This window comes from Macaca thibetana, chromosome 2, assembly GCF_024542745.1.
Source record: "Macaca thibetana thibetana isolate TM-01 chromosome 2, ASM2454274v1, whole genome shotgun sequence".
In the NCBI taxonomy this organism is placed as follows: Eukaryota; Metazoa; Chordata; class Mammalia; order Primates; family Cercopithecidae; genus Macaca; species Macaca thibetana.
The window spans coordinates 182,132,665-182,145,971 of NC_065579.1; the positions used below are offsets into that span (position 1 = coordinate 182,132,665).

Here is a 13,307-nt window from a genome sequence, read left to right on the forward strand (position 1 = left end):
AAAAAAAAAAAAAAAAAAAAAAAAAACTACATGGTTAGCTAGAGTCATATGGCTATTTAAAATTTCAATTAAAAAATTTTCCAAACCATATAAAAGGATCTGAATCCTTCGACAAAGGGCCTAAAAAAGTTTCGACCTTGAGAAACCTAAACCCAGAGACTGAGATCTGAATCCAATGTAACTTTATGTAAAGAATCTACTGATGTATTATTTTGTCTTGTATCTGATTCAGTGACTTATTAATAGATGCTCAACAAATATACGCCAAATAAACTTGAAGAGAATCCCAATCCAGAAAGTGTAGTTTCCTAACATGGACACTGTGCTATCTGCATCAAAACTGGGTAAATAACAAAGGTTACGAATAGGATTTTGGGGGTGAGGGGAGAGGCAGGAAGAAGAGGTATAAGGTGAGATCACATACATAGACAGGCCTGGAAGAAAAAATATTCCTATTTTCAAAATCCTTCATCAGAATTAGCAATATACAATTATTTCTAAATAATTTCTCAGGAAAAGTTTTTGTAAAGGTCTGGAGAATCATTTCTAAATGTTTTTTCACGTTTTTATCACTTTCTCCAAAGTATGTTATTCTTCATTAAATTTATCTTGGCAAAATAAGATAAATTCTGAATTAATATTTTTACGTTCCACTTGACAGTATTTTGGTTGGTTTTGTCTCCATATCTGAAAACCAAAATTCACAAGTTACAACTATCATAAACTAACATTTCCTAGAGATTATCCTTTCACTCATAAAAAAGGTTTAGCTAACTTAAGGACTTACAAATACCACAAAATCTTTTATAAATATTTCCACTTTCTAATACAGTAGTCGTCTGGGGGAAATGTAATTATCATTACGGCAGGATTTTCCACACATGGAGAATAAGACGCACGGATGTTTTAGTGAAACCCGTTGACTCAATGAAATATGTAAAAACTCTAAAAATTCATGTAAACATTTTTCCTGAGAAAGAACACAGCACTCAACTTGTATGACCAACTTCCACAACCCAGAAAGAAAAGGTCATCTAAGTTTGTGAAAACAGAGATATCCTAAGATAACATTACAGTGTGGTTTGCATTCATTTTTTTTGATCTGCTTGGCCATATGATCTATTTTGTTAAAACGCAGTTTTGTACTTTTAAGCCACTGTTCTTTAAATCTTTTTTCAGACACGATTACAATTTCTTACTGGTACTAGGTAACTAACCTTCTTTTAGTATAAAAACGTGACCTTTCTGAAAATCCAGAACATTTCTTGATCTGCTATCTTGTTTGCCATTTTCAAGTTGATTTAATAAATTAGAGATGGCTTTTTCCCTTATCGTTGGTATTTTTGGTAAGAAGACACATGAAGTACGTTATTTCACATTCTAGATTCTAACAAAGTATTCTAACATAACTATTACAATTTTTAAAAAATTTTAACAAAAAAGGATATTTACTATGTATGCCCTGTTATTAGGCTATGGCAAATTAGCCTACAGCAAGTAAAGGGCCAGACGGTCTCCCCAGTTTGACCGCCCAATTATGATGAATTATGTGTATGGTATTCTCCTTTACGACTGACTCCAGACTTTCCAAATACCAGTTGGGTATATCAAAACAGAGAACTACAACAGGGTTCTTTCTCCGCCATTCCCTGGCATGAACAGACTAATGGGGTCATAGCACAAGTAAGGTTCAATCCTGGCAGTGTGTTTTTGGCTATTCTCACAAAAGGCTGATCAAGCTTCAAGCTTCACCAATAGATTTCAATTCCTCTAGGTCTTTCTCCTCCAAATACTGTTTCTTCACACACTTCCCCTGTAATGTTTTCCAGGTAGCCTCAGGAATCTCAGGGTCTGTTACTGACCCTAGGCTTTTAAAGTCAGTATCTTTCTCCTCCGAAATCTGAGTTATTTTGGGGGCTTAAAAGTTTCTGCGTATTCAAGTATGAAACTCAAAGAAACTACGTGACTGAAAAAGTAACACTAATGAGAAGAACCAAAGATAAACTCCAGAAGCGGAAAAGCCTTTTGTATACAAGTTGCTTTTCGCTCATTCATTAACACATTCACTCCAACATTAGGCTGTACAGTGTGCCCACATCTAGGGATTCGTGAAATAAACATGAAATAAAATAGCATTAATCCTCAAGAATCTTAAGACTATCAAAAGGATTTTAAATTTTTAAGGTTGAATCAAAACCATGTGCAGAAATTGCAGCCTTATTTGCGCTTTACACGAACTCAAAAGTTCAATACTAAAGGTACCTAGAGGAAATCCCTGCCCTTTTTGAGCATCTGTGGCAACAGGAATGGTTTTTAATTTCATCCTTTACTTAGGATGTTTATCTATTACACTTTATAATGGTATTTCAAACTGCAAACTAAGGAAAAAAAGGTAACCCTGTTTTCAAAACTCAAGCAGAGGTATAGGATGGATAAAGATGGATTTGTGACCTGATTGTGTACCTTTATAAAAACAGGAGAGGAAATTATTTTGCACACTCTTTTCTTTATACTTAATTATATTACAATAATAGTGTAACTAGCAGTTACAAAATTTTCTTTGTTCTGGTTAAATGCCTAAAACTTTAAGAGCAACACAACTACAAATTAAATATGAATGATACACTATTCTTATAGCAGACAAAAGGGATTTCCCTCCTTTATTCTTATTTTAGGACATACCAATTCGTATTCCTCATAAGAGACATAGCATTAAAAAAACAAAAAGGATGAGTTTTCAGCCTCCTATTTCCAAAATTCTTATCAGTATCCCTAGATGATTATAGCAAAGGAAAAAGTAACATGTACGAATACATCATCACATTTTCCAACTGAGTTTTTTTCCAAATGGTACTTTTATAAATTAAAGTAACTAAGAAAATCCATGATCAGCAAACAGTTGCTAGGTGATGAAGAATTTAAACTTCAAAGCATGTAAATAATTTGGCAACTCAACCATGTAACTCAAACCTAGTAACAGAAAGGTAAAAAACTAAACATTCTAAGCTATAATGTGGGAGTATATGTATACTTATGTATATGTGTAAACACACATTATAAATGCATGGGGTTGTGTTGGGTTTTTTTGTCACCTCTGCCAAGATCAACCAAGAGGAAGAAGAGTAATTCGTTTAAAAGTTAGGAACTGGACATACCTTTAAAATTTCAACAGCATATTTCCTCTATATCATATTACAATAACAGCTCTATAAAACTGTTGGCTGAAGCCTAGGTAAGAATAAAGTCTGTTTTGAGAACAGCATTTATCATTGCCCAAAAACAGTAAGGAAAATGTGCAGATTACAAAAGATATTGAGCTTGGACTATAGCTGATAACTTTGAAAAACATGTCTCAAATATTTAAAGAGGTAGTAAGTTTTTCTTAAACTTTCAAATTATTGGACTTTTTTGCAAAAAGAATGTTAAATTTTCTAAAATGAGACCTTTGATCTAAAATATTTAATAGTTTTAAAAATATACTATGGTGAGATGTATTTGTAAAATACAATTATCCAGAGTTAGACAAAAGTAAACAAGAAACTTAAAGAGGGGAAGCCTGGACCATTATTAATCCTTTCCCACATGAAAAGTGCAGATATTAGCAGAATATTCACTAAGTAAAAGGAAAATATTACCTGGTTTCTAAGGCACACAGTTAGCTGTCAGATCTAAAGTCGGATTTATTTGCATTAAGCTTTCAGAACATTTGCTGCAATTCGGGTAGAAATAGTAAGTATTCACATAATATGTAAGTCTGTAGTCCAGAAAGGTATTTCAACTAAAATATGTCAATTTTCACATCTGAAATAATTCAGACATTACTGATAGAGTATTTGGAAGAGTTTCTGTACAGAAGATTTTTTCAGGCTGACAGTACTTAGTGCTTTAGAGGGTCAGGTAAACCCAGTTCTCTTTTGTTAAGCAATGTCTAATTTCCACTACATCAAACTTGGTCCCCAGTTCCACTATCCAAAAACTGCTTTACATTATGTCGTACTTCGCTGGTACCACACAAAGTGATTACATTATAAAAGGCCTCTAGATCACTTTGTTCAAATTTAACAGCTGGTTTCGGTAATGTTCCAGGAGCAAGGGAACTCTCTCCCCTAATTTTCAGGTTGATAAATTTGATTTTCCAAGTATTCTCCACAAAAGGGCAGCGGATGAGTCCAAAAATTTGTTCAAAAATGCCCAAACAAGTGTTTCCTCGATGGACAGTCCCAGCAACTCCAACCATAACCAGTCCATGAGGAGAAGATGCACATTTCAGTCCATGTGAATCTAGGTTGGGGCTGAGAAAAAGAAATTCTTCTTTTACTAGTGACAGCAAACGAAGGCTCACGATTTCTGCTCCATAGTAGTCCGTAACATTTTGTTCTGATGTGTTGTAATAAAACCTAAGCTTCACATCATGCCAGAAGTGCTGTGGCCCCCATTCATGTTGAGGTGGTCCCAGAAAAGGATTCTGAGAATTAAGGAGTCCAAAGAACCAATGACAGAATTCTTCTCCTAGGCGACGAAAATCAACTTTTTCAGCTTTTTTATCTTCTTTCACCTGCTGATTGAAACAAATAAAATAAATACAAAATAACACCAAGGTTTAACTTTCATATTTATTTTTCTATCTATCCTATTCAAAGTTTGAATGCACCCATTACACCAGAGAGAAATGAACTATATGTGAACTTGCTGAACCCATTATGCATAGTAAAAAATCTTTTTTCAAAAGGAGAAAAATCATTTTAGAAATTTCCAGCTTAAATTGCTGAAAATTCAGCTAAGAGAGTAAGGTTTAGTAAAAAAAAAAAATTAGTATGAACTGGGCGGGTGCAGTGGCTCATGCCTGTAATCCCAGCACTTTGGGAGGCTGAAGCAGGCGGATGGCGAGGTCAGGAGTTCGAGACCAGCCTGGTCAACATAGTGAAACCCTGTCTCTACTAAAAATACAAAAGTTAGCCGGGCGTGGTGGCCTGTGCCTGTATTCTCAGCTACTCGGGAGGCTGAGGCAGGAGAAACACTTGAACTTGGGAGGTGGAGGTCGCAGTGAGCCAAGATAGCACCACTGCATTCCAGCCCGTGCAACAGAGCGACACTCCAAACCTTCAAGATGTTCACATTTTGCATATAAATTACATAAAGTTGATATAAGTAAGCATTTTCATTTGTCTTTAAATAGATATTCTAACGGGGATTGAAACAGGTTATTTTCTATAACTGGGATTAATTTTATTCTATTATTTTTCTTTTTTCAAAGAAAATGTTACAGTAAGCTGGGCACGGTGGCTCATGCCTGTAATCTCGGCACTTTGGGAGGCCGAGGCAGGCAGATCACTTGAGGTCAGGAGTTCAAGACCAGTCTGGTCAACATGGTGAAACCCCGTCTCTACTAAAAATACAAAAATTAGCTGAGTGTAGTGGCGCATGCTGGTAATTCCAGCTACTCGGGAGGCTGAGGCAGGAGAAGCACTTGAACCCAGAGGGCGGAGGCTGCAGTGAGTTGAGATCACGCCACTGTACTCCAACCTGGGTGACAGGACAGACTTTGTCTCAAAACAAAAAAGTTACTGTGAAAATCTACCTGATAGACTAGATCTCATTCATCCGTATGTTCCACAACACTACTTTACCAAGATGTATGAGATCTTAGGTTCACTGAGCACCTGCTATTCAATATACTGGGCACTGTGTGTGGTACTTAGGAGCTATTTCTTCCTACCTTCACAATAAGCCCTAGGACATAGATATTATGATGATCATTTTATAGATTAAAAAAACAAGGCTCAGAAAGGTCAAGTTATTTGCCTAAGTTAACTCACCTAGTATATGGCAGACCCTAATTTGAAGTTGTATCTGTATGAGTTCAAAGTCAATGCTCTTATCAGTATATAAAGTAAGAAAGCTCTTAGAAGATTCTTTCCTAATGTGAAAGCAAAGCTTTCTCACTCTGAAACCTCATTAATTCAAAAAATGTGGTATGTAGTTTAAAAATCTGCAAATTACCTAGAGGTTAATTCAAGCAACACTTAAATATTTGTGCAATATCTAAAATGTACAGTGGAGACACAAAGAACAGAAACAGCCAATGTCCGCTGGAGAAAATTTCTACAATAGAACTTTTTCTAGCTAAAAAAAAAAAAGCATAAAAAATATTTAGGTTCCAATGTAGGGGCGGGGCATCAAGAAAAACAGCTAATGCATGCTGGGCTTCACACCTAGGTGATAGGTTGACAGGTGCAGCAAAACACCATGGCACATGTTTACCTGTCTAACAAACCTGCACACATACCCTGGAACCTAAAAAAAAAAAAAAAAAAAAAAAAAATTTTACAGTAAAATTTTAGGTTGTTTTCATGACATTTTTGCAATACCAAAAACAAAGTGAGAAAGAATTTGCAATAAAATTCTTCTAAAGTGAAAAAAAATTACACAGAGCTAAAGTTAAAATTAACCTTGCATTAGACCTAAAACCATAAAAACCCTAGAAGAAAACCTAGGTAATACCATTCAGGACATAGGCATGGGCAAGGACTTCATGTCTAAAACACCAAAAGCAACAGCAACAAAAGCCAAAATTGACAAATGGGATCTCATTAAATTAAAGAGCTTCTGCACGGCAAAAGAAATTGCTATCAGAGTGAACAGGCAACCTACAGAATGGGAGAAAATTTTTGCAATCTACTCATCTGACAAATGGCTAATATCCAGAACCTACAAAGAACTCAATCAAATTTGCAAGAAAAAAACAACCCCATCAAAAAGTGGGCAAAGGATATGAACAGACACTTCTCAAAAGAAGACATTCATACAGCCAACAGACACATGAAAAAATGCTCATCATCACTGGCCATCAGAGAAATGCAAATCAAAACCACAATGAGATACCATCTCACACCAGTTAGAATGGCAATCATTAAAAAATCAGGAAACAACAGGTGCTGGAGAGGAAGTGGAGAAATAGGAACACTTTTACACTGTTGGTGGGATTGTAAACTAGTTCAACTATTGTGGAAAACAGTGTGGCGATTTCTCAAGGATCTAGAACTAGAAATACCATTTGACCCAGCCATCCCATTACTGGGGATATACCCAAAGGATTATAAGGCATGCTGCTATAAAGACACATGCACACGTATGTTTATTGTGGCACTATTCACAATAGCAAAGACTTGGAATCAACCCAAATGTCCATCTGTGACAGACTGGATTAAGAAAATGTGGCACATATACACCATGGAATATTATGCAGCCATAAAAAAGGATGAGTTTGTGTCCTTTGTAGGGATATGGATGCAGCTGGAAACCATCATTCTCAGCAAACTATCGCAAGAACAGAAAACCAAACACCGCATGTTCTCACTCACAGGTGGGAACTGAACAATGAGATCACTTGGACACAGGAAGGGGAACATCACACACCGGGGTCTATTGTGGGGAGGGGGGAGAGGGGAGGGACAGCATTAGGAGATATACCTAATGTAAATGATGAGTTAATGGGTGCAGCACACCAACATGGCATATGTATACATATGTAACAAACCTGCACGTTGTGCACATGTACCCTAGAACTTAAAGTATAATTAAAAAAAAAAAAGTGAAGATATATAAAAAAATAGGTATTTGCATATAAACAAATCAGTAATATTTGAGAAAAAAAAAAAGAAATGAGTAAGTCGATAAGCCACTTTTAACCAGCACTAGTGATTGTTCAATGGAAACATATAAACTCAATATAAACTTGAAGTTAATTTCATTTAATTTACAGCTTATTTTATAATAGTATTTTATTAAGGAATTAATTTACATATAGTAAAATCACAAATCTAAACACACAGCATGAGGAATGTTGAAAAACGTATGCAGCTACATAACCATCATCTAGATCAAAATACAAAACATTTCAATCACCCCAGAACATTTCCTCAGGCCCCTTTTCCATTCACTTTGAATTCCCCGCCCTCACTCAAAGCAGCCACTGCTCTGGTATCTATCATCAAATGCTAGCTTTGCCTGGAAGTGGCTTTAATATAAAAGTAATTAGATAGTATGTTATGTCTGGCTTGTTTTGCTCTACTTAATGTTTTTGAGATTCATACAGGTTGTTGCATGTATCAGCAGTCCTTTTTTAAATGAACAGTATTTCGCTGAAAAAAAAAAAAAATTAACCTTGCAGTTTACTCTCTAAAAATCCAATAGTCCTCATTTGATGATGCTGATATTGAAAAATACTTTTTCTCTCACATATCAATAGATGATTACATACATATCACGATATGTCAGAAACATTTTTTCTTTTAGTTGCTTTACTGGTCTCTTCCTTCGGGATTGATAGGATATGAAACAAAGTTAAAATTACAAAATATAAATAAAATAGGCTAGGCATGGTGGCTCTTGCCTGTAATACCAGCTGAGGTGGGAGGACCACTTGAGGCCAGGAGTTCAAGAACAGCCTGGGCAACATAGTTGAGACCCTATCCCTACAAAGTATTTTAAAAATTAGCCAGGCATGGTGGTACATGCCTGTAGCCCTAGCTACTCAGGAGGCAGAGGGGGTGGATCACTTGAGCCCAGAAATTCTAGGCTGCAGTGAGCTACGATTATACCACTGCACTCCAGCCTGGGCAACAGAGCAAGAATCTCTTAAAAAATAAAAATAAAAAAACCCCACAAACATTATTAACCATGTTCCCCAAGATTTAGGATTATCAACAAAGTTTCAGACAGAACAAAGGTTCAGAAAAGAACTCTAAGATTTATTTTACCTGTTGAAAGAGTTGGATGTTCTCTGTCTTTGTAACTGGCTCTGGCGTTTCCTTCAATTTCAGTTGTGATTGCTTTTGCCAGTAATCTTTCGCATGCTGAATAAGATTGTGTTTTTCAGTAGCTGGAGGTATAATAATCCCCTGTGTTGCCAAGTACTTAAATATAACTTCTCGGTGGACTTTTCTACGCCTTAGAAGTTCTTCTGCACTTTGGCTGTACACTAATATCGCACGTACAGCATCTAGAAAGAAATTGCGAAGATTAATAAAAAATCATGAGGCACTTACAAATTTGTGCCAGGTCAGTAGAAACTCTATTAAATAATATTTATAAGCTATTTTCACAATATTACTGCTGTTGCATGATAGCCACCACTTTAAAAAAATAGGAAGTCCATTGTCAGTTTTCTTTTAATGTCTTTATGCCTTAAACTTCCCTTACCTAAAATCTCTTCTTTTCACTTCCCATAAGTGACAGTGAAAGTTTAGCATTTTCTCTTAAAGAATTGCATTTTAAGAAAACATTCAAGCCAGAAAAAACATTTTTTTCTAATAAGGCCAACAGTCCTAAATTCATGTACAACCTCTAAAAATAGGGACAATTACAACAATATTTTAGATGTCAAGGAATTTTAGTCCTATCTCCTCTACAGATAATGAAAGTTGAGGCCATATTAGGTATCAATTATTATTATTATTATTTTTGAGACGAGTCTTTCTCCGACGCCCAAGCTGGCGTGCAGTGGTGCGATCTTGGCTCACTGCAAGCTCTGCCTCCCAGGTTCACGTCATTCTCCTGTCCCAGGCTCCTGAGTAGCTGGGACTACAGGCGCCCCACACCACACCCAGCTAAATTTTTTTGTATTTTTTTTTTAGTAGAGACTGGGTTTCACCATGTTAGCAAGGATGGTCTCAATCTCCTGACCTCGTGATCTGCCTGCCTTGGCCTCCTAAAGTACTGGGATTACAGGCGTGATCCACCACATCTGGCCCAATTATTGTATTTCTAGAAAGTGGAGAACCAGGGCTTATATTTTTATACTTTTTATTTTAATTTTTATTCTTTTGAGACGGAGTCTCGCTCTGTCACCCAGCCTGGACTGCACTGGCGCGATCTTGGCTGACTGCAACCTCCACCTCCTGGGTTCAAGGGATTCTCCTGCCTCAGTCTCCCAAGGGGTTACAGGTGCGTGCCACCACACCCAGCTAATTTTTGTATTTTTAGTAGAGACAGGGTTTCACCATGTTGGCCAGGCTGGTCTCGAACTCTTGACCTCAGATGATCCACCTGCCTCGGCCTCCCAAAGTGCTGGGATTACAGGCGTGAGCCACTATGCCTGGTCGACTTCTATTTTAAAATATTTATATTAAACACAGACCAAAGAATATTTCTGACACGTGGGAATCATACAGAATGGCAATAAGACGAACTTCCATATGCATACCTCCTAACTTAGGACGTAAGAAATAGTACTATCTTTGAGGCCCTCATTTCGTCTCTTCCCTAATGCTATTCCTCTTTCTTCTCATCCACCTCAGAGTAGCTACTATACTAAATGTTGCTTTAAAATTTCCCTTTTTTTTATAGCTGTACAGCATAAGTATATATCCCTGAACTATATTTGGTTTGGTATGTTTTAAATTGTGCTATAAATTCAATCCATCCATATACGGTATATAGTTTTCTATAATCAGCTTTTCACTTAATATTTTCTGGAGTAATCTGATACACATAACTAGCTCATTTTCACTGCTATATCATAATTAGTTATACGACTGAACACAAGGTATCTAGCTATTCTTCTGTTTACAGACTTCTATTCTGTGTCCAATTACAAACGCTGTTACTTTGAAATTCTCATACGTATCTCCCAGTGCCCACAGGGGCAAGCAGTATGAGCATCAACCTGGAGCTTGTCAGAAGCAGAATTTCTGGGCGTCCCCTAAAACTAACGAATCAGAACCTGCATTTTAACAGGATCCCTGAGAGATTCAAAAGCATTCAAGTTTGAGAAGACTAGGTCGGTCTCGAGTATGTGTCTAATCTGCCATTTTAGGAGATGTCAAATCTGTTCTTCAAAGTGGTAGTTTTAACTTAAACTCCTTCACTAGTTGTCAACGAGTTGCTTCACCTGATCATGAACACTTGAAGTTTATACTTTATATTTTTAATTTTTTTTTCCAAGCTGGTACACAGAAAAGACAACTTCTGTTTCTGGTTTTCATTTCATTAGTTTCTAAAGACGCTGAGTATACTTTCATATGCTTAAATGTTATTCCCCCCCACCCCCCAACAATGTTTCTTCAAGTCATTTAAACGTTTTTGCACTGGGAATTTTTTTCCTATTTGCTTTTAGATACCCTATCAATTAAATGCAGCATTTTATCCATTATAATTTTAAATTCACACTCACCATGACTGTAAGAAGGTGAAGGCATGTAAGACAAACACTGAAGAACCATGTAAGTCTAAAGCTATTTTAGGTCTTAATTCTTTGGAATTTCCTCTTTTAGTGTCCATGGCTCAAAGTGATAAATGACTTCCTTCAATGCCAAAAATGAAATCCGACTTAAGCAGAAAAACCCAGTTTTAAAAGGGCAGAATCTTTTAAAGATAATCGTATACTAATATGGGAATCTGGAATTTTTCACGTTTTGAAGTAAAATTCAGCAAATTTAAAATAAAACTAGCTACCCGACACACAAAATGAACAAACGCTTTAAATTTTTACATGGACTAGTCACAATCAGGCTTCGCACTAATAGCCCTTTAAAATCCACCGGAATATGTATTTAGCTCGCTTGTATGTATTCCCAGTACGAAAACTTTAGCTCTGAAAAATTTTGCCTCCAAAAAGAGACGTGGATTCAAGGTGTCTGCCATTTAATTACAGTAGCTGCTTTTTACCAGAGACATAGAAAATGTTTGCCAACCTCCTCCCACTCAAACTTGAAGAAAAAAGCCCGAGCGGCAGCTGACTCTCTTCAGCTGATCGGAACTGAAAATGCAAAACATTCTGGCTCCCCAGAAAAATTTTTAAAATTACTAATGACTTATTCCGAATCCTTGAATCAACAAGCGCTGCCCATAATACTGAATGGATAAAACCTGGAAGCCGCGCCATCATCACCACCACCACCTCCCTCCCTTGACCCGGCAGCCCAAGTCTGGGTAGTAGCTGCAGAGCCATGGATCCGCCGCGGCGGCCCAGATTCCCGAGGATTCTGCCTAAGCGGGGTAGGCGTGAGGCCAGGGGAGGGGCGGCAGCCTCCTAGGGGAAGGGTCCGCCCTTACCTTGGCGGTCTTCAGGCTGCACGAGGCGGTTGGTGACGGTGTCGCATAGGGCCATGATCTCGTCGTTGTCCAGTAGGCCAAGTAGGTTACGGCAGCCCTCCATCTCTGAAAAGCTGAGTCCCGACATCTCCACCCCCGGGGCTGGGGGTAAAGACGACGGCAAAAACGTCGCCCCTACGGCCCACTGGGCCCGCGCCTGGCAACAGACACCGGAAGTGCCTTTCCTGTTGTTCGCCGTCGAAGGGCCTCGAGTATTCCAGGCCCCTGGGCGGAAGTACTCGCCAAAGAGGTCAATCAGGAAACAAAGTGCTCCCACTTGTGGTTCCGGGCTGGGGACGGAGTAAAGTCCCACGTATCTCAATTAAGGGAAGTGCCGGGTTTATATGGAGAACATACACTTTCAGCAAGGGAGCTGGTTACCGAAAGAGAAGTCCCTCCTCCGAAAGAGAAGTCCCTCCTCCAAAAGAGCGCCTTGGAGGGCTGCGCAGGTGCAGGTGCGTAGAAAGCAGCCGGCAAGCCGGGTGCACCGCGAGCTCCCGTGATGCCGCGGGGCCGTCCAATGGAGGCGGCTCCTCCCCGCCCGCGGGCCGGGCCCCCGGGAGCGCTTGAATGTCTTCTGCGGCCACTTCTGAGTTGGGTGAGCCGGTAGTTTGATTCCTTAAATTAAGTAAACTAAAATAATTTAGTTTTGTTTAACATTATAGTATGAAAAGTTAAAAATAGATAATCCACTGTGCCTGGCCGTCTTCCAGCGGACTTTCCTCTCAAACACGCCGGGACAGTTTCTTGCCTCCATTTCCCTTGTTGCCGGCTCGGCCTTAGAAGAGGCGATGTCGCGCGCAATTTAAGGTTGGGGGTTCTGGACGCCAGATTGCCAGGGTTTTACTCCGCCATTTACTCAGACTGTAAGCAAGCTCCTTAGCCTTTTCCCCTTCAGTGTCCTATGGAAGTGGATCTAGTGGAGATGCCTACCTCTTGGGGTTGTGGGGGCGGGGTGAACAGTGCGTGGCTCTTACTAAAGAGCTGATATTAGTATTGGCATGGTAGCAACACACATTGACGAGAGAAATAGTCATGCTCTGCTAAACAGGAATCGGACTAAATTGTCACTTGCCTTTTTCTCTTTCCATTTTTAAGGCCTGTTTTTGATCAGTTGACATTTAATTGGGGTATTGCCATTTAGTAGCTGAAATGTACACATCTGCAGATCCTGGCGAGCAAATTTAACTTTAAAATATATTTTTACATATGAA

General features: G+C 38.3%; 1 protein-coding gene across 2 annotated transcripts; it reads right to left on the reverse strand.

The window, feature by feature from the left end:
* Nucleotides 1-2,631: 2,631 nt before the first annotated feature.
* Nucleotides 2,632-12,535, reverse strand: C2H3orf38 (chromosome 2 C3orf38 homolog). 2 transcript variants are annotated; one of them, XM_050779002.1, is made up of 3 exons: nt 12,055-12,535; nt 8,760-9,001; nt 2,632-4,555 (listed from the first exon to the last, which is right to left on the reverse strand). In XM_050779002.1, exons 1-3 carry the CDS (start codon nt 12,179-12,181, stop codon nt 3,944-3,946), a joined length of 981 nt encoding a protein of 326 aa, XP_050634959.1. In that variant the 5' UTR covers nt 12,182-12,535; the 3' UTR covers nt 2,632-3,943. The 2 variants fall into 2 exon arrangements, with proteins under 2 accessions (XP_050634959.1, XP_050634958.1); XM_050779001.1 differs by having other exon boundaries at nt 2,632-4,558.
* Nucleotides 12,536-13,307: the final 772 nt, after the last annotated feature.

Excerpts from the sequence above, each read along its gene's own strand:
- C2H3orf38 (XM_050779001.1), bottom strand. The coding sequence starts at position 12,181 with ATGTCGGGACTCAGCTTTTCAGAGATGGAGGGCTGCCGTAACCTACTT. Across the intron at positions 9,002-12,054 it reads GCAGCCTGAAGACCGCCAAG|ATGCTGTACGTGCGATATTA; the intron begins GTAAGGGCGGAC and ends ATTTCTTTCTAG. Across the intron at positions 4,559-8,759 it reads ACATCCAACTCTTTCAACAG|CAGGTGAAAGAAGATAAAAA; the intron begins GTAAAATAAATC and ends TGTTTCAATCAG.